Below are 23838 nucleotides of genomic sequence, written 5' to 3' on the forward strand. Positions count from 1 at the left end.
CTGCTCAGGTCTCAATGACAACATTCCTGTTCACCTGTATTGGAGCTGCAAAATCTGGGTCATCATCTCCTTATTCAGCCCATGGTTGTAGCTTGCTTGACATTATTCCTGTCACACAATTTGGAATTCTTTATATTCTGTTAAATGTCATCATTATATAATGATGTATAAATATAAGTTGTTGAATGGGAGTCTTTTTAATCTGTAAAATAGATAAGGATTTGATCATTTGCAATTAACCAAAATTAAACTCCATTTATCTCTGTACACTTTTTCCGACCAAGAATACTGGTGACCAACACAAGTATTCTAATATAAAGTATTCATTAACATGACTTTGATGTGATGTACCCACAAAAGAAAGGAAAGCTCCTCAGGTATGAATATACTCCAGAAATGAACAGTGCTGGAGCGATCTCCCATTTGCTCTTCAATATCGGGAGGCTGTCCCTCCTTTCTTCATTAAACCACTTCCTTGAAACTCGTATTGGGCAACAATTTCCAACATGGGCTAGGATCTAGTTTGACCCAAGCATCATGGCCCTAACTCCTCTACAAAATATCCTGTCCCATTTCCCTTTCTGTGGTCTGACTGTTTTTCTCCTCCAGACTTATGAAATTATGGCTCAGAAAACATAATTACGAAGCAGAATGAAACTGTCAACGTCTTCTTTATTAAGGCAAAAACTTTGGAGTCAACTTTTGGAATTAAAACTGAAGAATTAAACTTCATTTGACTAGCTCAGTGGATTTGAGTTTATTTTGGTTGAAGTAAAGTGGAGTTCACCTCCATGGATGAATAAGAGTTTCATCATGATACCTGATAATAGTTCATTTGTCAATAATTCGACCTTCATTGGTGACCTGCTTTTGGCTGTAAAATGCCCCTGCAGCCTTATCGGTTTACCTGTTTCAGGAATGCTAGTTCAGTGGCTTGTATAGGGGGCTTGTCATCCACCTGAAATGCTGGTACCATATTGTCAACAAGAGATCTGTTTTATTTTGGTTTGTAGGTCAGCCCCATCCCAAGCTGCTGCTGCTCCTGCAGGAGGTCCACCAGGAGGGCCAGGAAATCCAGGAGATGGAGGACCTACACAACCAGTCAATACCACCAGCAACAGAAGGCTGCAGCAGACACAGGCTCAAGTCGATGAGGTAAATTCATTTCCACTGGGGCTGTGAGGGGAAAAAGGAAACTTTAGCCCATTGACATTTGATTTAGTTGACTTGAGGTATGACACACAAGAATGGACAAAGGGGGGTGGTTTTAAAATTATAATCAGATGCCTCTCATTCTTTTCATGTGCACAAAAGGAGCTTTTACAAACACTTCAAAACATGTCTATTACCAAGGTATGGTTTCTGCACTGGAAAGATTTTAGAGCAGGATTAGTCAGAGTATTGCATGAAATTAGCAAACCTGAAGTTCCAATAAAGGCAGTCCTAATGAAAGGTTCTGACCTGAAACATTGGCTCCTCTCATGCTGCTTGACCTGCTGTGCTTTTTCCAGCTCCACACTTTAACGGTTTCAATAAAAGCTGAACTGCCAGAGGCACTGTGTAAAATGCCGAAGATCAGAGTTGAAAAGTGTGGCACTGGAAAAGCACAACAGGTCAGGCAGCATCCGAGAAGCAGGAGAATCAATGAAGGGCTTATTCCCAAAATGTTGATTCTCCTGCTTCTCAGATGCAGCCTGACCGACTCTGCTTTTCCCGCACCACACTGTTCGGCACTGTGGAAAGATAAGCCAAAACAGCATACTACTTCTCTGAGTACATTCCGTTGACAACTGTCTAGGAATATGCCCTTAATCGCCTCTTCCAAAAAAGAACTAAGGTATAAAAACAAAGGTTAAAATTCTAGTATTATGTCTGAACACAATATGTGCATAGTAATGAATGAACTCCACATTCTTAGCCTGAAATCTTTTCAGCATTCTGCCACTTTTGTAAGTCAGTCACTAGGTGGCCCTATGTTTCCATATGAGGTGGTGTGGCTGACAACAAAAAATGCTGTAAAAACTATTGGCCTCTGAGAATTACCTACACACAGACCCTATTTATATAGATCATAAACATATTTGCTTGCAAATGTGCTTGCAATACTCACATTTTATTGATGTCAAATGTTGTCTCATTGTGCTGTTTGGAGAATATGGAGACATTTTCCAACATTAAAGGCCTACATTTTTCATAGGTAACAAATTTGACTTCTTTCGCTGCTGATCCATTAAGATTTTAACATTTCTAAAACACATATATTTTCGAATGTTTTTGAAATAGTCTGTTTAAAAGACACATATTTAAAGCCTATGCTTTTAAACAATTGTAAACAGCACAATATATTGATGGAATTCATCAATAGTGAAGAGGACATAGATTTTCTGCTGTAAACTTATTTTTCTTTTTCTTGCATCTGAAATTAGAGGAAAAGATATGAACAGTTTCTGACATTAAATCGTAAATGTTTTTGACTAATGGACTGATGCTCCCTACTCCTTCCCTGTCTGTTAAACCTAAATGATATCCAGTTGGACAATTTGGTTTATTAATTCATAGGTTGTGGGCTTTGCTGGCTGGGCCAGCCGTTATTACCAATCCATAGTTGCCTTTGAGAAAGTGGCGGTGAGCTGTCTACCTGAACTACTGCTATCTATTTGGTGTGGGTATACACAAAATGTCGTTAGGGAGGGAGTTCCAAATTTTGACTCAATAGCACTGAAGGATAGGCAATATATTTTCAAGTCTGAATGGTGAATGACTTGGAGATTGTAGGTTTTATTCCCATGTAACTGCTGCCCTTGTCCTTCTAAATGGTAGTGGTTGTGGGTTTGGAAGGTGCTGTCTAAGCAGCCTTGTTAAATTTTGGTAGTGCATCTTTTGGATGGTATACACATAGCTGTTACTGAACACTGGTGGTGAAGGGAGTGAACATTTGTGCATGTTGTACCAGTCAAGTGTTTTTCCTAGATAATGTTCAAAAAGTGTAAGGTGAAGCAGTTTGGTATGAAGACATTGAAAAATTATCAGGCAGTTTCCTTGCCTATATTTGACCTGATGTCATGCTACTTCATTGGATCCAGAGACTGCTGGACATCCTCAAGCATGAAGACGTTGGTGTGAGGGACATTGTGCAGTCTGGCACTGCAATTCGTAACCTTAAAAATCTCAGCCATCACCTACTGAAGTGCAAACGTTTGCAACGGAGGAATCACCTCTTCCCTCAGTCAGATAAATAATGGCTGTTACACTTGGGATCAGTTGAGTGAAACATTTTCAGGGTTTTGACATCCCTAGCTGTGGAGAGGCAAAGTTTTCTTCATTCGCTCCCTGTTTTGGTCCCCTCTATTGTGTTGTATTGTATGCTCTTCTTTCCATTACAACAAACAACACACAATGGAGTGTTGACATGGGTAGAAAGACATACATAGATACTGAAATATGTCAGGGTGATGGGCATTTATCTTGTAGGCCTGTGAGTTAGGAGAAGTTTGTACAGTGAAGTTCCTAGTTGAGAAGTAATACTAGAAAACGTATGCTCCTGTTTAATGCACAGGTTTTAAAAAATAAAAACCTCTTGCATTTATATAGCACCTTTCAAAACCTTAGGATATCCCTAACTTCTTCACAGCCAGTGAAATACTTCTGAAGTGTAGTCACTGTTATAATGCAGGAAATGCATCAACAGTTTTTCCCCAATAACGCTCCACAAACAAAATGAAGTAAATGAACACAAGTTGGTTTCAGTGGTTTTGGTTAACAGATAAATATTGACTAGGATGCAGGTAGAATACAGTTGTTGTTCTTTGAACATTGTTTTGGGATCTTTTATATCTATCTGAGGAGATAAACAGGACCTGAGTTTAATGTCTCATCTACAGAATGGTGTCTCCACCAGGGCTGCAAAGCCAGCCAAGAACTATAAGAGTGCATGGATGGAATGGAACGTGTCCTGCCAAGACCTGTAGCTGAACTATATAACTCTGTCACAACAGTGCATTTCTCCACCTTCCAAGCCCTGTGAAAGCCGTGGAACTTTCCTGAGGATTAACACAGTGCATTGAGACAGCAGTAAAATAATAAACGTATATGAGAGTGAGACACTGGGAAATGTTCTGTTCTTTCCAGGTGGTGGACATCATGCGAGTGAATGTGGACAAAGTCCTGGAGCGAGATCAGAAGCTATCAGAGCTCGATGACCGTGCAGATGCTCTCCAAGCTGGGGCATCACAATTTGAAACAAGTGCTGCTAAGCTGAAGAGGAAGTATTGGTGGAAAAACTGCAAGGTGAGAAGTTTGAACCAACAGAATATTATATACTCTCAAACTGAGCAATGCCTGGAAGCATAATGTAAGGAACTCAGTATCAGTGGGTGATAAATGTGTTTTAGTTTCCATATAACAGAAGGTTAAAAGATGTACAAATATTGATATTTATCATATATGTATATTAAACTATCTAACAGTATGTGTGCAATTCTATATATACCTGGCCTACAAACAAAAATCAAGCATACACTGCAACTGTATGATATTATGGATGATTTTGCATTAACGTACAGACACATGAATTCAGAACAACAGTAGGCCACTATGCTCCACCAATCAATAAGATCATGGTCAATCTGATTACTACAATATTCTACTCCATACCCTCCTCCCGTAACCTTGTTTATCCGAAGTCTAGCTTGTGCCTTTAAAATATTCCAAGTTTCTGCTTTCACCATCTTTTGCTGAAAAGAGTTTCAAAGTCTGTGAGGAAAATTATAAACTGCAAGAAGTATTTCCTGTCCCTGGCAATGGTGAGAGATAATGGGGTTAGTTGACCCTGGACTCTGCATCAACTAAGAGCTGGGCAGGGACATCTATGTGGGAGTTTTTCAACTTGCCAGCAATTAAGGCCTTTGATTTATTAATTAATTGTCATTTGAAGGTCTAAACTTTCCACTTCTTTGATCACTTACCTGCCCACGTAGAATACAGCTAATTTCAGACTGCCTGCCAGCTTAGATTGGGGACAGTCTGGGAACAGTCAGAGGTATAAATGAGGGCAAGGATGTTTGCTATAAAAGCCATTCCTCGTCCTTGCCTCTGACCCTTGTGACCTGCTTCTCCTAACCACCTACAACTCGCAATGAAAAAATTATTTCTTATCTCGCCACAGAATTCCCAAAGGAGTAGGCTTCGACTGGCAGACTTCACAACCCTGATGTTGCTACCCTCTCTTTGGCCAGCAGTTTCTGGTGACTCATACTGATAGGGTGAGATAGTTGCCCAGCAGTTCATATATGCTCAAATTGGGTGTTATCTTGCTGGGTTCTTTAGCTGTACCATCACCTAACACACACACACACCCACACTTAAAAAACAAAGGGAGACTTCCACCACAAAATGTCAGTTTTTCAGGAATGACATTTAAACTTCTAAATTTTGTTTCAGTCCTGAATTTGCCCAAAAGTTCTGTTAAATAACATACTTAACACCATTTTGAATGCAATCAAAATGTTTACTGTTGCAGGCTTGATATTATGTTTAATTGAGTAAGATTATTTTCACAAATTTTATCACATAGTTTATGAACTCAGTCATAAAAAGTAAAACATAATAATGTTGAAGGAATAAATCCATTCAAATGTCAAGACTAGCTTTAATTCTGTAATATTAACTCTACTTCAAAAGTAAACACAAATTGTTAAATAGTTGGAGTTTTTTTCTGACATGTCTCTCAAATTTTAAAACAAAATACTACTTATGACGTTCTTGCAACTGGAGAAATATTACCTTTGTTAAAATTTTCCTATTCTATTCTTTCACTTATTTTTACCTTTAATAATTCAATACTTTACTTAAAACCAGTTAATTTGTATTAGATGTTTTGTGTCACATGGGATCTACTATCCACTGTGATATTGCTGCAATTTTAGACAAACAGGACCTTCAAGTGTTTGGAAGCAAATTCAAGGACCTTTTTTCTGCTATTCTCATGTCAGCAATGTGAGCACAAATTATCAAGGTAATGTCATGGATGTGATTAGGTCAAACCTTTTTGCATACTGAAGTCAAGTGATTCACTGCTACAGTAAGAGTCACAATCTTTCTAGAATCAGAATCATGTAACACAAAATTTGTACCAGCAGTTAAACCTATACAAGCTGAAAAAGCTCGTGGAGCTTGTGAAAACTTATGTAGACTTTTGTTCACACAGATTATCTGTAAAACAGATAATAAGCAATCATTTTGATAAAAATAACCTGAGCACAGAGAAGCAAATTAGAAGATCTAACGTGTTGCTTTTGAAAGAAAGAATGTTGGCAATCAGAATTTTGTCACAATAATTATCTAAGTGATTACAACCAAATGAATATCAATAGCAATTACATGGCAGGTATAATTGTCGCACCAGGCTAACATTTTCATTCAGAGGGTGGTTTGATCAAGGAATGAGCTGCTAGAGGCAGTGGTAGATGCAATATTCAAAAGACAGATACATAAATAGAAATGGTTTAGAGGGATATGGGCCAAGTGCAGGCAAATGGAACTAGTTTAGTTTGGAAACTTGGTCGGCATGGGCAAGCCAGACCAAAGGGTCTGTTTCCATGCTGTATGACTCTATGATTCTAAGTTCGCAGTGTTATTTTTTTTTCCTCATCCAACATTATGTAATTTGGAATATATACTAATGGAACTTATGATGTGAATGAGTATTATTTACATCACTACATTCTAAAAATTTATAAAAACTTTGGATTTTACATACACTTCTTCTCTATAAACTTTTGCTTCCTATGACTCTACATCTTTGTGTCAACTTTCTTTTTCCCACTAGAATTCTTCTGTTTCCATTTTTGTAATGGAAACATTTAATACTGTAATTCCAGCCACCTCTTAGTGATGGTGCTATGTTATCTCTCACTGTCTACTTCAGAGAGACTATTATAGTATACCAATGCTCCTTTTCCACTTGCCAAGCTGTTGTTTGGGTTGGTATTCAACTATCCATAGTAATGTGCCAGAATTTAAATAAACAGCAAATGGTTAGACTTCTCTTGTGGGTCTAATTTCAATGAACTTTCGCAAAACATGCTGCTAAGTGGGAGATCTAACCTGCACTGTGCCCTCAATAAGAGATCTAGGACCGATATGATCAAGGCAAATAACTGCATCTCCTTAATCAATCAGGTTGAAAATTATTATTGGGAAAAACAGGGTCTAAACCAGGGAATGCAAACTAGAATCCAGAGTTCAATTCTGTGTCAGAAAGACTGAGAAAATCAATTGGATTTAGGGAGACCATAAGAAATAGGAACAGGAGTAAGCCATTCAGTCCCTCAAGCCCATTCCACCATTCAACAGGATCATGGTTGATCGGACGTTCCTCACATCCACCCTCCTACCCTTTTCCCATAACCTTTGATTCCCCAACTGATGAAGAATCTAATTATCTCAGCCTTAAATATACACAAGGACTCTTCCTCCACCCCCACAGTTCTCTGTGGCAAAGGAGTTCCAAAGAGTTACTTCCCTCTGAGAGAAGAAATTCCTCCTCATCTCAGTCTTAAATTGACGGCCCTTTATTCTGAAACTATGCTTTCTGCTCTAAGACTCTACCATGAGAGTGGGTCAGTGGTTCGCATTGCTGCCTCACAGAAGTAGGGATCCAGGATAAAGTCTAGCCTTGAACAATTGTTTCTGTAGAGTTTGCATGTTCTTCCTTCATCTGCATGGGTTTCCATCTGGTGCTCTGCTTTCCTCCCCCAGCCCAAAGGTATGCAGGTAGGTAGACTGGCCATGTTAAATTGTCCGTAGTGTCCTGAAATGTGCAGGCTAGGTGGGTAAGCCAGGGTAAATGCAGGGTTATGGGGATAGGGTAAGGGGCTGGGATACTCCAAATCAGTTTAGATTAGATTAGATTACTTACAGTGTGGAAACAGGCCCTTCAGCCCAACAAGTCCACACCGCCCCGCCAAAGCACAACCCACCCATACCCCTACATCTACCCCTTACCTAACACTACAGGCAATTTAGCATGGCCAATTCACCTGACCTGCATATCTTTGGACTGTGGGAGGAAACCGGAGCACCCGGAGGAAACCCACGCAGACACGGGGAGAATGTGCAAACTCCACACAGTCCACACATAGACATGATAAATCCTGGGAGGGAAGATGTTTCCCATTATATAATCCTGGAATCCCCACAATGCATAAAGAAATGGTTCAGTCCATCAATTCCACACCAAACCTCTGAAGAGCATCTCACCCAGGTTTGGTGTGGAATTGATGGACTGAATCATTTCTTTATGCACTGTAGGGATTCCAGGATTATATGAGGGGAAACATCTTCCCTCCCAGGATTTATCGTGTCGAGCCCCTTAAAAATCCAATATGTTTCAATGAGCCTATAGAATAACACAGCTCAGGAACAGGCCCTTTGACCCACCATGTCTGTACTGACCAGCCTGTTCAGCCTTTGCTCCTAAGACAATGCTCCATACCAGGGATCATCCTTATGAACCTTCTATGAACTGCTTCAGGTTAAATGATATATTTCCTTAAATAAGGAGACCAAAATTTCTCACAGTAATCCAGACGTGGTCGCACCAGCACTGTGTACAGTTGCAATAAGACTTCTCTACTCTGATACTCCAACTCATTTGAAATAAGAGTAATTACTCCATTTGCCTTCCTGATTACCTGCTGCATCTGTGTTCTAGCTTTCTGTGTTTTATTACAAGTACTCCCAAGTCCCTTAATGTTGCAGTTTTTTGATTAGATTAGATTCCCTAGAGTGTGAGAACAGGCCCTTCGGCCCAACAAGTCCACACTGACCCACCGAAGAGTAACCCACTCTCCTCTGACTAATGCACCTAACAACTATGGACAATTTAGCATGACCAATTCACCTGACTTGCACATCTTTGGAATGTGGGAGGAAACTGGAGTACGTGGAGGAAACCCACGCAGACACGGGGAGAATGTGCAAACTCCACACAGAAGTGGCCCAAGGCTGGAATCAAACGTGGGTCCCTGGTGCTGTGAGGCAGCAGTGCTAACCATTGAGCCACCATGCCACCCTACACCAGTTAAATAATGATTATTTTTAAAATCAACTTTTAACCATTTTAAAATCTCTAACAATAATTGAAATCATAAAAGCATAGATTCAGCATTTGTATCAGCTACTATTCAAAGATTCTTGATTGCTTCAGTTAAGAATTATCATGCTGATAGAAAAAGAACTTAAAGTGGACTAAGTGAGAGTTACTCTTTTTGTAGCAAGTTTAGCTCATCTCTGACTTTAGTTCAAAAATTTAGTTGTTTGACAACATTAGAATGGGAGCCAAATAGTGAGCCATTACTTTCGTACAGCTTATGCTGAGACTGCATCTTGCCCAAGAACTCATGGAATTTTGTGGTTAATTATACATCTTTGCTCATCTGAGTTGCTGTCTAATTTGCAAAGGATAATGGTAAGCACCATTAGTCCCACTTCTATTTTGATATTAAATCGTGACCCATTATAATGTTATAATTATTTAAGTATTTAGATTGAGTATTTAGAATTAGGACTGAATGACTTCTTTCTATTATGGTCCAAATGTCCTTCACATCTAAATCCACTTCACCTGAAGAATTTTTCACCTGGTTTACATTACAGATTGACTAGTATGTGAATAAACATGGAAAGTATCAGAAACGTGGAGCTGGACATATAGCATCTGTGGAGAGAGAAACAGAGTTACAGTTTCAACTCAAAACATTTTCAAAGCACTCAAACTGAAGTTTTATAGACAAGACGTGATTACATTGAAAATTGGACACCTTTAAAAGGCTTTTGAAAATAATATTCTGTTTCTGTTATTAAAGATTTCCTACAGTGCAGAAACAGGCCATTCAGCCTGTGCTGACCCTCCGAACAGCATCCCACCTAGACCCTGCATTTCTACCTAGCCTGCCCATCCCTAAACAGTATGGGCAATTTAGCATGGTCAATCCACTAACCTACACATCTTTGGACTATGGGAGGAGTCCAGAACACCCAGAGGAAGTCCACGCAGACATGGGAGAATGTGCCAACTCCACACAGGCAGCCCAAGGGTACAGTTGAACTCAGTTCCCTGCTGCTGTAAGGCAGCAGCGTTAACCACTGAGCTGCTGTGTTACCCCAAGTGCTGGTAATGTAGAACATGTTGCTATAAGGAGTATTGAGGTGAAGAGCATAGATACACTTAAGAAGATAGGGTTCAGAACAGGAGGAGAAATGAGGAGAAGAGATGATTTGAAGGGTATGATGATAGAGTTTGCTGATGAGTAATTTGAGAGGCACCAGTGGAGCATAAACACTAGCCTAGACCAGTTGTGCCAAATGGCTTGTTTTGTGCTGCAAGTGTGACATAATATAGTATGTGTGAACCTGAAATCCACAATAATGGTAAAAATGACAGATACACAGCAATCTTCCATTCTTATTAGCACTTCTGTATTAACCAACATTAGTACTCTGTAGCAAAGTGCACATTATTGACCCTACAATAACAACTACAATCATTTATGTTTTATGTGACATGTATCACTATAAGTGAATGAGGATTGATGTATAAAATGTATTCGGAAAATAATTAAATTAACTAAATCTGACTTTATGATGTTGTAGCATTGGTCTTACTACTAAACTAATTTTTCTGTTGTCATACTTTCAGATGATGATTATACTTGGAGCAATATGTGCATTCATTATCATCATTATCATAAGTAAGTACCTTGTCTGAAATACATGATAACTATGCATTAATTAAACAAGCTGTCTTCGCTCATAGCTTTAATTTAGATTTAAAGAAATACTCACTGGCATTATAAGAATGAGAGGCTTTCTTATTGAAGCTTATCACATTCTGAGGAGACTAAATAGGGTAAATACCAAGATGATTTTCCCTTTGTGGGAGATTTTAAAACTGGGGATACAGTTTGAAAATAAGGGGCCTCCCATTTAATACAGTGATGAGGAGGAATTTCTTCTCTCAGAAAGTCATTTGCAGAACATTTATCTTTAGAATTCTCTTCTCCAAGAAGAGAGACTAGGTCTTTAATAAATTACCGACTGCATTTAACGCAATTTTGATCGACAAGGGATTCCAGGATTCTTGGAAGCAGTCAGATCGCCATGATCTTATTGAATAGCAGAACAGGTATGATTCCGTTCCTACTTTTTAAAATGTTATGATCTTTTCTTCTCTGCCCCTTTATCCAGTTTGGGACTTTTCCAAGCTGATACTCTTTTTTGATGTGATCTGCTAAATGGGAGGCTCTCACTCTGGAGATTTGAGTGATTCCCACCCTTGACTTCCAGTTGAAGTTGTCTGTTGTTTATTAAGCTTCATTTGTCATTTTAGCTTTAGTTTTAGTGGCTGGATGGCTTTTGTTACAGTAGCAGCATGTTATATACACATGAGCCTAAATTTTGCCATCACAACAAGGACATATCAGGATAATGTAAAAAGAATTGGGAATAACTCTGGGATTCCTACCTTCATTCCTGTTTTGGAGTATGCTATTTTTATAGCGATAAGATTGCAGCTCACAAGTCTGCAGACAACAGTTCCTGCCTCCTAACTCCATTATGGGGATGATGACTTCAGAATCAGAACCATGACGGAACCCTGTTCTGGAGTCAGGAAACAATTGACACACAAGTTTAATAAGGTAAAAACAATGACTACAGATGCTGAAAGCCAAATACTGGATTAGTGGTGCTGGAAGAGCACAGCAGTTCAGGCAGCATCCAACGAGCAGCGAAATCGACGTTTCGGGCAAAAGCCCTTCATCAGGAATAAAGGCAGTGAGCCTGAAGCGTGGAGAGATAGAGCTTATCTCTCCACGCTTCAGGCTCACTGCCTTTATTCCTGATGAAGGGCTTTTGCCCGAAACGTCGATTTCGCTGCTCATTGGATGCTGCCTGAACTGCTGTGCTCTTCCAGCACCACTAATCCAGTACACAAGTTTAATAGTTCTTGCTAACTTCACATGTCACAATCTGCATTATATGTGACCTTAACTTTGGGGTTGATAATATGGCTTTGTTTATAAAGGTTAGTGACCATTAACCTGACCAATATGGTTTCACCCATGGTTCACAACACCTCCGAACTGGTAAGAAACACAGCAATCATCAGGAATCGACCCATCTATATGAAACTTGAAGGGGGCTCTGACATAACCACTTCCAAAGTGGAGCTGCTGGTGTCAGGATTATAACCTAACCCTGATCCTAAGGTCATAAAGATACCACACAATGACGAGAGAGGTGAGAATCCCAGAATTTGTGCCTACCTTTGTCTCCTGGCCCAACACAGCTTTGCCCTTGCTTTGGGATGGTAAATCGACACACTGGTTTTTAATTCCCTTTTAAAGTGATTTAGTTTCATAACCCTGTCTTTTACCAGTATGGTTGTGCTATCTGATTCTCAACTCTTCTTTGTGGCTCTCTTCCAGTCTATTTCTGCACCTGAGGAGAAAGAAGTCCGACTGAAAATGCAGCTCAGCTTTGTTCTCGTCAGCCATACCTTCTCCAGTGTCAGATATTATTTATTAATCTCTGCTTATAACCATGGTTGTTTTTATTTTGTCTTTAAGCTACCCTAATTATTCAAAAGGGTACATCGATTGATATCTAAATCTGAATAACAATTTAACCAGCTATTTACTGCCGAATAGTTATGTATGTAGGTTCATGTCTTAAACATTCCTAGATGAAACTAGCACAATATAGTTTGGCCTTCAATAGTTGGATCATGTTTCTGAATATATCTCTGTGACATTTTTCTGACTTGTCAAGTCATCCCGAGGTAATTGTCTGAAATGCCTAAAGCCTTAACAACCATCAGAACAAATCCCAGACTTAAATTGTACAATATAAAATCACCAGAAATTTGTAACATCTTGGATCTGAACACAACATTCCAGATTTAAAACAAGTTAATCATTGCATTGCAGATCTTACACATGATGATACAAAATCAAAAAATTAGGCTTGGTGTTAGTACTATGAACATAACAACTGAGTGATAAAATTAAACAGACTGTTCAATATTTGGAGCTGTCTCAGATCAGATAAAAAAAAGTCCTTGAAATTTTAATTGATTTTAAAGTATAACAAGGTCAACTTTAGGCTGAGTAAGGGTAATTGCATGACCATAGCCTTCAGCACAGAGCAAACAATGTTTTGTTTAGGATATGTGAACATTTGCTGGGTTTAGGGATTATGTCTGACAGTAACTGTTTTCTCAGAATAGAAATCTATCCCAAATTGTCTGTAGTCAGTAAACCATGTGGAATATATCAAACTTTTAGTAAGCTACACACAGTTCCAATAAACTTGTTGAAGAGAAAAGAAAATAATTATCCAAATTTGACATACTAAAAGTTTGACTAGAAATGCAGCCTTCAAAATCGAGATCAGAGACACCCTTGAATTTATTTGTGACAACAATCATGACCAATCTGTTTTCAGTCCATTATCATCTTGAAGCTGCCCAATCCCAAGATTCAAATTCAAATTTAGGACAGAAATCACACAAATTGGATACAGGGGGTGCAGTAATTTCCTCTAATCATTTGTTTCCTTTTATGGCCAATATAAAATTCGGATGGATTAAGGTCAGCTGATTTTTCCAGCCATTTTGTTCTTCATTATGATTTTAGGATTTAAAGCAGGACTGACAGATGTCAATCTGCACCACTAATTTCACGATTACGGACCTAATCTACAGTTCATGTACAGCATAATGTAAACATATTTGCTGTACAACATCTGTATATTGGCACCTCCAATACCAATTCCAATAGTAAAGAAGCAATAGTACCAAGAAGAACCCAAGTAATGAAAACATGTTTTTGGCCATTTCATCCAGCCTAATCCATCATTGACAGAGTTGATGCCCGTGAAATGCTGCAAATGATGTGGGCATCTGCCTGAATCATGTTCACAACCCAAACCCAGGACTTAGAACAGGGTCAGTTCTATATTGTGGCACAGAGACTCAGTCTGGACTTTGCAATCTCCCCTAATTATAGTGATTTTATATAAAATAGCAGAGGCAATCACTGTATTTAAAGTCTGTGAAGTCTCCAGGATTACGTTATACTTATATAGTATTGTCCAAATATCAGTCGCTTTTCTGAATAGAACTTGGGTCGTGGAAAGAAAGAAAAAATAATTAAGAAAATAGTGTAAGCAACAATCTTCCTGTTTTAGTATAAATAGAGTATATTCAATATCTGCAGCAGACTTCGATCATTTGTGGATTGTTTGTCAAATGGCATGGGTGTCACAAAAGATCTCTTTTTACAAGACCTATAAAATCCCATCTTCTGAGCAGACAGAGTTATTTAACAAAAGATTGATTTTGACCAGACCATTGTACCATCATGGCATACTAATGCAAGAAAAAGAGATTAATTTTTCATGTGATTTTTTTTCAACAATCAAACAGAATGTGCTTTGAATGGGCCACAGAATTTAAATACCATCCAATCCATGACCTGGGACCTGACTGTAAATAACTTGCAGAACCCTGAAGTTCTCATATTTTTTAAAATGTCAATTTTAAGTCATCATTCCCTGACTAAAACTGATATTTCCACACTTTTGCATGATGTCCATTTTTTTTTTCCTTTTGGTTTATAATATCTTCATTAAGGGTCTTTTCTTATTCAAAGGTCTTAACTTTGTGGATCCCCTATTCACTGAAATTATCTTATGTGATATTCAGAATGGATTGCATAATCTATTTTTAAAATGTTGGGCTAATAAGTGTTTACCTCCTTCTTCCATTATTGTATATATGGTGTAATCTGTAATGTACTATCCTCTGAAACCGTGAAAGGGGAACTGCAGAATACATGCATCCCTATTTGCTAAATGTGTTGTAAGTAGTTTGATTGTACACTGATTTTGAAACCTTTGTGTATATTTCCATGCTGTACATGCATTCCTGCAGTGTCCCACAAAAGTAAAAATAATATAACTTTACAGCTTTATATTTCATACATCGCCCCTCCATTTTTTAAGTTTTAGTATTCCCTTTACTATTCTTAATTCCCCTACACACTGGTCACAATCAGTGGAAGGAGTCAGTTGTTTGGTCTTGAACTCTGTGTCTGCTAATGCCACCAGTTGAATTTACTCATGGGATACTGTACAGTTGAAGCCTTTGCAACTGTCCCCTCATCATTTTGTTGTCTCCCTTTTTCTGCTGCTGTGAAAGTGTTCAGTCTCACTTCCCGCCTGCCCCTTCGTGCTCTAACCTGCTGGAAACTGTATCCACCCTGAATGGAAACCTTAAATCCTTCCATTTCTTTGTGGTGCAACACCTTGGTAATGAGCCACTGTGACCACCTTGCCTTATGACTTCTGATAGTTTTTCGACTGATGTGATTATCTGAATCAACTATGTTCTCATGGCAGTCAGAAGTTTACAGTCAGTTTTAAACTGAAGGTCCACTTCAACAAAATTTTAAAAGTCACTTTTTAAAAAAAGTTTTCTGATGATTTATTGAACAATTTGATGCTTGTTGTTAAATTAAACTGTACTGTTGCCAACAGGATCAATCCACAGAGGATACAGTGAGCGTTTCATGACCCAAACTTCAAAGTTAGTTTCCCCATACATAAAACGTTTGACTAATATGATGTAGTTTGTATGATGCTTCAGAATTTTATTTTTCCAAGTTATGGAGAATATAAGGATAATTAATTATTTCACAGATCTGCCACTGACAATATTATCAAGTTTATTCTTTTTACATTTGGATATTTGAACTGATTTATTCTCAGCACTGTTAAATGAATGTAGTCTTTAACAGCCCGTTCTTCAACTTGTTCTGATTTCTTTGTGAACAGCTGCTGTGCAACATTTGGCCATACTAAACTTACAATACTCCTTGTGAGTTCAAGCACTGCAGTCAATTTTTCAAATGGAATAATCTTGTTTAAAAAAATGCATGAAGTGGAAGGAGTATTAAGAGGGGTCCATAGGCGTGCTTCATACAGTCGTTTTTATAAAAATGCTTTGGTTGAAATTAAGATGTGTGACTTTGGTATAGGATAATATTAATGTGTACACATTGACTTCTTCTGTTCATTAATTTAAGAAAGGCACTAACCTATGTAAAATAATCAGCAACACATTTTCACACCATTCCACCACTGAGCCTGGCCTACTTCTTTCTATCGAGGCCCTGTTCTCTTCTTCACTTTGAGCTTTGGTTCTCCTGACCTCTTCACATCATCATTCAGCTGTACCTTCTCAGGTACCTGATTCTCCTTTCCCCTCTGAGCACCCATCTGTCTCTTGCCTTTTGGGTTTTTCCCTTTCAGACTCCAGTTCTCCTCTACAACTCCCTGACACCCACCTAATCCCTTCCCGGACTCCAGTATTTTGAGAATGCATCAATTTCATTAAGAAAACAGAGGAAATGTAAAATTCCACAAGTAACCATATAACTGGAAGTATTTTAGCTCTTTTATTTAAATTAAGTATGGAATTGCTGTTGACCTGCATCCGTAATGATGGCACAATAGCTGGGCCTACATCACACTTTTGTTTTAGGTTTAGAATTGGTGGTTAAATTTAGAATTTTGCTTATTATTATTAGCTATTCAGGTGAGTTGTTAGCGACTTTTGTTTTGGTTAGAGTAGTTGGGGTTAGGTTCAGGGTCCACAATTAACTTTAGGGTTTGGGGACAAGGTATCAGGGTTGCAATTAAGGCTTTGATGTTCAGGTTAAAGTTGGAAGTTGATAGTTAGCATTAGAACTATGAGTCAGAACCAGGGTTAAAAACGCAAACAGAAATGTGTCAGTAACAAGAAGTGACAATCCATGACATTGTCACCAGACATGCTCAGAGGAATAATACTTGGGACTGACCTTAGATAACAGGACATCCGAAATATTAACTTAGTCTGGATTAATACAAGGTGAAATTTATATGGATTTCACTTGATTTCTATTGTTAAAGACAGCTTAGCCACAGAACATTTCAGCAGTTCTTTGGAGGGGATAGAAACATTGGGAAATGCTTACTGTAAGTCAGATTGCTTGATTAATTTGTTGAAAAAAATATACAAGGCATATTTTGTTGTGCCTTAGTAGGTAGTGGAATAGAGCTCAATGAAATATGTTGGAGAAGGAAACTGAGAATGCAGGAAATGGGTCAGTCAGTATCTAAAAGAAAAAATGACAAATTAATGTAGGCGGGACCTTGCGTCAAAGCAGAGGTTTCAATTTTTACTTCAGACCTCCAAGATTTCTTTATCTCAATGAAAAATACCAGAATTGAACAAACATACTAGCTGAAAATAAATGGGCACCTACAATGCTGTTGTTAATTTTCTATAATGGTTTTGGAATATTGTTATACCACAATTTAGAAAAATTGTAATGTTTTATATCTTTTTGCTCTCAAGGACATTCCAATGAATCTGTAGTTGTTAGTATTTTTCTTTAATGTCTTATAGTACTTTATAACGTTAACCTGTAAGAGCCAATACTGGATTTTCTAAGTGCTTAACCTAGAGGTGAGTGCATTTCTGTCCCTGTCCCACCTAACAGCACCACCACCCCACTAAACATAAATCATTGGGAATTGCATGGAAATGTTGCATTAGGTATTTACCAATTTGATGTTGCAATGATGAACCTGTTAACACTGAGTTTGTATTCTGTGTGTGCGTGAGCGTGTGTGTGTTTTATTTAAATTGGTGAATGCAACTTCCATGTTATGTGCAACATTGATGTAATTGTCTTGGCAAATAAACTTTTGTTTTAAAAAACACTTTGCTGGTTGTTGTTCACTTGCTTTCAAAGGTTTCCCCTTCAAAAAAGTTGATGAAGAACTACATAAGGCTTGGTTTTGCAATGTTGAGATTGTTAACATCAAGTCTGTCTTTTACAAGGTTTACATCTAAATGTGATTAGCATGAAACATTACATTAACCACCATAGGCAGAAAATAGCTTGGCAAGGAGCATAGAACAATATCTAAGTCTTTTGGATGTGAACTTTGCCATTTCATATTTTCATCATGTGATCTGTTAATCAAGACATGACCTTAATCACTAAAATATACAAGCTAATTCCTATGTAAATTACCGACCGTCTATTTTAAGAGATATGAGAGAGTGAGAGTTAATATATTATAATTAGGGTCAATCTCAAATTTATCTCAGCTTTCTCATATTCTGTTAATTTTGAGGCAGTGTATAAATAGACATCAGTACCTTATGTAACAACCAAGATGTATTAGGGATTAACTAGTCACATTGAACAGTATAATAATAAACCTTTCTTTTCTGAACCCTTTTCATTACTTAATTCAGAACGAAAATTGCACAATTGAGAGAAGAAATAGAAATATTTGCTTGTATTACAACATGGGGTAAACGCTCCTGCTTAATTTAAACCAGCAACATAGAAAAGATTTATCCCGTGCAGCAATCTGTGAAAATTCTATTGGCCAAGAACTAATTTATGTAAACAACTTAACAGACAATAATTAACTAATAACTATTTACAATTCCTTTCTCTAACCTATCTTTTACCTTACCTTCTATAACACTAGTCTGATAAAACTCGCAATTAAGATTTACGAAACAACACTTCTTATCTCAAAACCAGGCAGCTTTCAGTTTTCTCTGAATTCCTGTCTTCATTTCTTCTTCTTGGGGAGTCTGTTTCACAGGTTACTGATTGGGCAGTGTGCAGATGTTGTTAGCTTGGCAGTTCTCCTCTCAACTGTTCAATTTTCCCTGGTCTTCTACCCACAAAACATCAGATTGTGTCATTGGCTTTTAAGATTGTTAATATACTAATTTCAAACAGGTTTGGAGTTTGGTATTTTTGGGGTATAATTTAAACTGATTGGCCTAAATTGAACGTGTTTTGTCGTTTCCAGGCAATCAGCTAATTTAGCTTTCAACCAAGTGTTACATTGTTACCTTATTGAGAACACTTGGTGCTGTCAGTTGGCTCCACCAGTTTTTATCTCTCTTAAAGGTACAGTACACCCGACACCTTCAGAACACCTCCCCCTTTAAGAAAAATTGAACCATCAAAAAGAAAAGATGGCTTCATTTTTTCCTACTTTTTTAAACACATTACCCTAACATACAGATAACCTTAATACAACTTCACTTTAACCTCTTCCCATATACCTGTGTATATATAACATTAAATAAATATAAATCTCATCTAAACTTTATCAGTTAATCCACGATAACGCATCTGCGACTACATTCTTCCATCCCACAACATGTATGATTCTTAAATCAAAAGTCTGTAATATAAGACACCAATGAAATAGTCTCATATTCTTGTCTTTAAAGTGTTCTAAGAATGTAAGCGGATTGTAGTCAGTGTACACAACCATCTCTGACATATTGTTTGTGACCTACACATTAAACTGTTGTAAGGCCAGTACCAAACTCAATAGTTCCTTTTTGATTGTGGACTATTTCCTCTGGTGGATGTTGATCTTCTTCAAAAAGTAACCAACAGGTGGTTAATTCAAACCTATCCTCATCTTCCTGTAGGAGTATAGCTCCAATTCCTGTGTTACTAGCATCGATGATCATTTTAAGAAGTTTTGAAAAGTTTGGTGTAGCTAAAACTAGTTTGGTGGTTAATATGGCTTTCAAATGGTGAAATGCCCCCTGACATTATTCTGTCCATCGAAACTTTGTGTTCTTCTTCAGCAAATCGGTTAATGGTGCCGATGTTTGGCACTGCTGACGTTTGGAACAAACGTCCGATAGAACCCACTGAGTTCTAAGAATCAAAGCACCTCTTTCTTTGAGGTTGGTCATGGAAATTCCTCAATGGCCTTTGTCATTGCATTCTGTGGGGTAAGTCTTTCATAATTGATGTTATGTCTGAAGAATGTCACCTCTGCTTTCACGAATTCCATTTTATTTAAGTTTATCACCAGTTTTACTTCTCATGGTCGTTCAAAGAGTTCTGCCAACTGTACCATGTGATCTTTCCAGTACATACTAAAGATCACTACATCTTCCAAATAGACTGCACAGTTTGTTAACCCAGCCACAACTCTGTTTATGAGTCTTTGGAATGTGGCGGATATGTTCTTCATTCCAAAAGGCATCACTTTAACCTATATAGCCTATTTGGGGTTACAAACAAAAAATTTCTTTTGCCGTCTTTGATAAAGGTATCTGCCAGTAACCACGTATTAAGTCCAACTTGGTGATGTAACTGGCTTGTCTGACTTGCTTGATACCGTCTTCCAATATAGGAATTGGATATGAGTACAATTTTGTTACGGCGTTGACCTTCCGATAATCCACACAGAATTGTTGAGTCCCGTCTAGTTTGGCAACTAAAATGATTGGTGAACTCCACTTGCTCTGGCTTGGTTCGATGATGTCCTCGTCGAGCATGGCCTCCACCTCCATCTGGATCTATCTGGCTTTGAAAGGACTAAGCTGATAGGGGTATTGTTTTATCAAAAGAGTATTCCCGTGTCTACTTCATGTACAATAGCATTAGCACTCCCCATCTGATTCTTACATATGTCCTTATACTGCAGTAACAAATCTTTCAACTGTGTTCTATGATCCTGAAACAGATAGCTTATTAACCTATCAATCTCTGCAAGGACTTCTTTATTTTTTTATCTATTTTGAGGCACCTCAAAATCCACATCATCTGGATTTGATTCCTCACTCTGCGAGGCAGTAACTAACACCTGCTTCTCTAGTTCTTTCTCTCCAGTATAACACGGTTTCAACATGTTTTCATGACATACTTGATACCTTTTTTTCTCGATCTTTACAAGATAGTTCACCTGACTCAACTTTTTCTCAAATTGATAAGGACCACTAAGCCTGGCTTCGAAGGGATCTCCTATCACTGGTAACAGTACTAACATGTCATCCCCTTGGGAAAACATCCTAGTCTCAGAGCTTTTATCGACCACCAGTTTCATTCTACACTGTGCCATCTTTAGGTGCTGTTTAGCTAACTCACCTACTTTATTTAATCTTTCCCTCACCTCCGATACATAATCTAAGTATGAGATCTTGGAATTTGGTCCTGTCAATTTTTCTTTAATTAATTTCAAAGGGACTCTCACTTCATGACCAAATATTAACTCAAAGGGTATGAACTGAGTAGATTCATTTGCAGCATCCCTAATGGCAAACAACATGAATGGGATACCTTTACCCAATCATTTGGGTAATCCTGACAGTATGTTCTCAACATGGTCTTCAACGTCTGACGCCACCTTTCTAAAGCTCCCTGAGATTCAGGATGATACACGCAGGATTTAAAGTGCTATATACCTAAGCTATCCATTAGCTCCTTTGACAGTCTAGCAGTAAAATTTGACCCTTGGTCTGACTGAATCGCTCTGGGTGGCCCATACCGTGTGAAGAAAGCTACTAACTCCTCTACTACCCTTTTTGCCTTGATACTCCGTAATGCAATTGCCTCCAGAAATCTGTAGCCACATCCACTTTTAGTTCATGAGAGGGGACCTACACAATCAGTTATAACCCACGGGAAAGGTTCTTTAAATGTGGGAATTGGCAACAAAGGTGCTGGTTTTATTACTCACTGTGACTTACCTACCATTTGGCAAAAGTAAACCACACCTTTGTGCATTCCAGGCCAATGAAAATGTTTTTGTTCCTTAGCCTGAGTCTTTCATACCCTTGGGTGACCTCTTACAGATAGTTCATGTGCTACCCATAACACCTCCTGTCTGTATGCTACTGGCAACACAATCTGGTGCACATCGGCCCATTTCTCTTCTGCACTAACCTGCCGTGGTCTCCGTTTCCATCTTAGGATTTTATCTTTCAGATAATAACCCTTCGGAATATTCTCTGCCTCCTTTTCAGAATACGCATCTACATATATATCTTTTATCATCTTGTCATGCTGTTGCAAGTCTCTTAGCCTTTCAGGGCTAAACAATTCTGTCTGACCCACTGCCTAGTCAGGTTTTTCCTGCACCATTACATCAAACAGAGTGTCTGCTAACTGAACCTCAACTCCTTCATCTTTCTCTTTACTTTTTGCTTCGTGCTGTGATTTATGATGGTGGGATCTAGTTACTACATAGTCTGGGAAAATACTAGGATATGTCTGTTTTTAACTCCTCAGTTTCTTGGGCTTCTCCACAACAAAGTGTGTCACACCTACCTTGGACCCTGCCAAATCATTCCCATGAACAAATTGAATTCCTGGAACTGACAGTCTGTCAATCACTCCCATTGTAACTTCCCCAATCTTGAGGTGGCACTCCACCCTGATCTTACATAGGGGAATGCTGAATTTCTGTCCATCTATCCCACAAATTACTACATTCTCGGTTAACAAATCAAAAAGAGTGCATATTCACTCATCTCTTACTATCAGCAACTGGAGAGATTAGATTAGATTAGATTACTTACAGTGTAGAAACAGGACCTTCGGCCCAACAAGTCCACACCGCCCCGCCGAAGCGCAACCCACCCATACCCCTACATCTACCCCTTACCTAACACTACGGGCAATTTAGCATGACCAATTCACCTGACCTGCACATCTTTGGACTGTGGGAGGAAACTGGAGCACCTGGAGGAAACCCACGCAGACACGGGGAGAATGTGCAATCTCCACACAGTCAGTCGCCTGAGGCGGGAATTGAACCCGGGTCTCTGGCGCTGTGAGGCAGCAGTGCTAACCACTGTGCCACCGTGCCGCCCACAAATCCTGTATCTCTCAAAATTATAACTTCTTGTCCTTCTCCCCTGTTCTTTTGGAGTAAACTTTACCCACAGAGGCAAATTCTTTGTAGAGATCAGTTACTAACTCCACACCCAGTCCCTGCCTACGTGGTGCACTGTCCTGCAGCTCCTCGGCTCTTCTTGGGGTCTCCTTTAATACCTTCACTAATGCCACTGGCTTAGCTTCTTTTACCATATCTTTTCCCACAGTGCCTTTCTTTAATGACCAGCACTGTGTCTTTACATATCCCAACTTCTGGCAGTGAAACCACCTTTTCCCAGTGCCCTTCTGAAACCACTGGCACTGTAATTTTCTGTGTCTCACTCCATTACAGTGAAAACACCTGAAGCCTTTCACCTCCTGTCCAGCCTCTTGGGCTTCTTTTTTACCCTGTGGTAAATTCTTACCAGTGCTCTCTACTCTTGGTTTAGTCATATAAGATCTCCCCTTCTCCCAACTTCTAACCCTCACAGGACAACATTCCAGCCAGAAGCAGGTCTTATGCACCAACATGTATTCATCTGCTAATTCTGCTGCCCTTCTAACTTTCCGAACTTTCTACTCCTCCACATGAATTCTAACCATTTCTGGAAGTGAGTTTTTAAACTCCTCCAGCAGAATAATCTCAGAATAATCTCTCATAGAGCCTCATGGGTCTTATCTACTTTTAAAGCACACACCCCATCTATCAGATGACTATGTTTAATTCTTTCAAACTCAACATAAGTCTAACCTGGTTCCTTCTTTGTATTTCTGAATCACTGTCTATATGCTTCTAGTATCAATTCATAAGCACTTAAAATAGCCTGTTTAACCTCTTCATAATCTCTTGACACCTCATCTCACAGCGTGGCAAATACCTCACTAGGTCTGCCTAACAGTTTATTATGAACTAGCATTACCCATACATCCTTGGACCACTCCATCTGCCTAGCCAATGATATCTGCACACTGCGCAGAAAAATAGCTCTCTTATTGATCAGTAATCTGTGATGGAGTATCCCAAGGAGAAGAAAAGAAGGCCGAAATACAGAGGAAAATTAAAGCT

At 38.6% G+C, this 23838-nt stretch overlaps 1 protein-coding gene across 1 annotated transcript in view; it reads left to right on the forward strand.

Annotated features, from left to right (window-relative positions):
• Positions 1-17832, forward strand: part of vamp2 (vesicle-associated membrane protein 2) — a 124374-nt gene extending 106542 nt beyond the window's left edge. Inside the window, exons 2-5 of the mRNA XM_072572820.1 lie at positions 1014-1155; positions 4129-4287; positions 10700-10751; positions 12489-17832. Of these exons, the coding sequence (XP_072428921.1) occupies positions 1014-1155; positions 4129-4287; positions 10700-10751; positions 12489-12505 (370 nt within the window). The 3' untranslated portion in view covers positions 12506-17832. The remainder of the gene's footprint in view (positions 1-1013; positions 1156-4128; positions 4288-10699; positions 10752-12488) is intronic.
• The last annotated feature ends 6006 nt before the right edge of the window (positions 17833-23838 follow it).

The sequence above is a fragment of the Chiloscyllium punctatum genome, chromosome 6 (genome assembly GCF_047496795.1).
Source record: "Chiloscyllium punctatum isolate Juve2018m chromosome 6, sChiPun1.3, whole genome shotgun sequence".
NCBI classification, from domain to species: domain Eukaryota; kingdom Metazoa; phylum Chordata; class Chondrichthyes; order Orectolobiformes; family Hemiscylliidae; genus Chiloscyllium; species Chiloscyllium punctatum.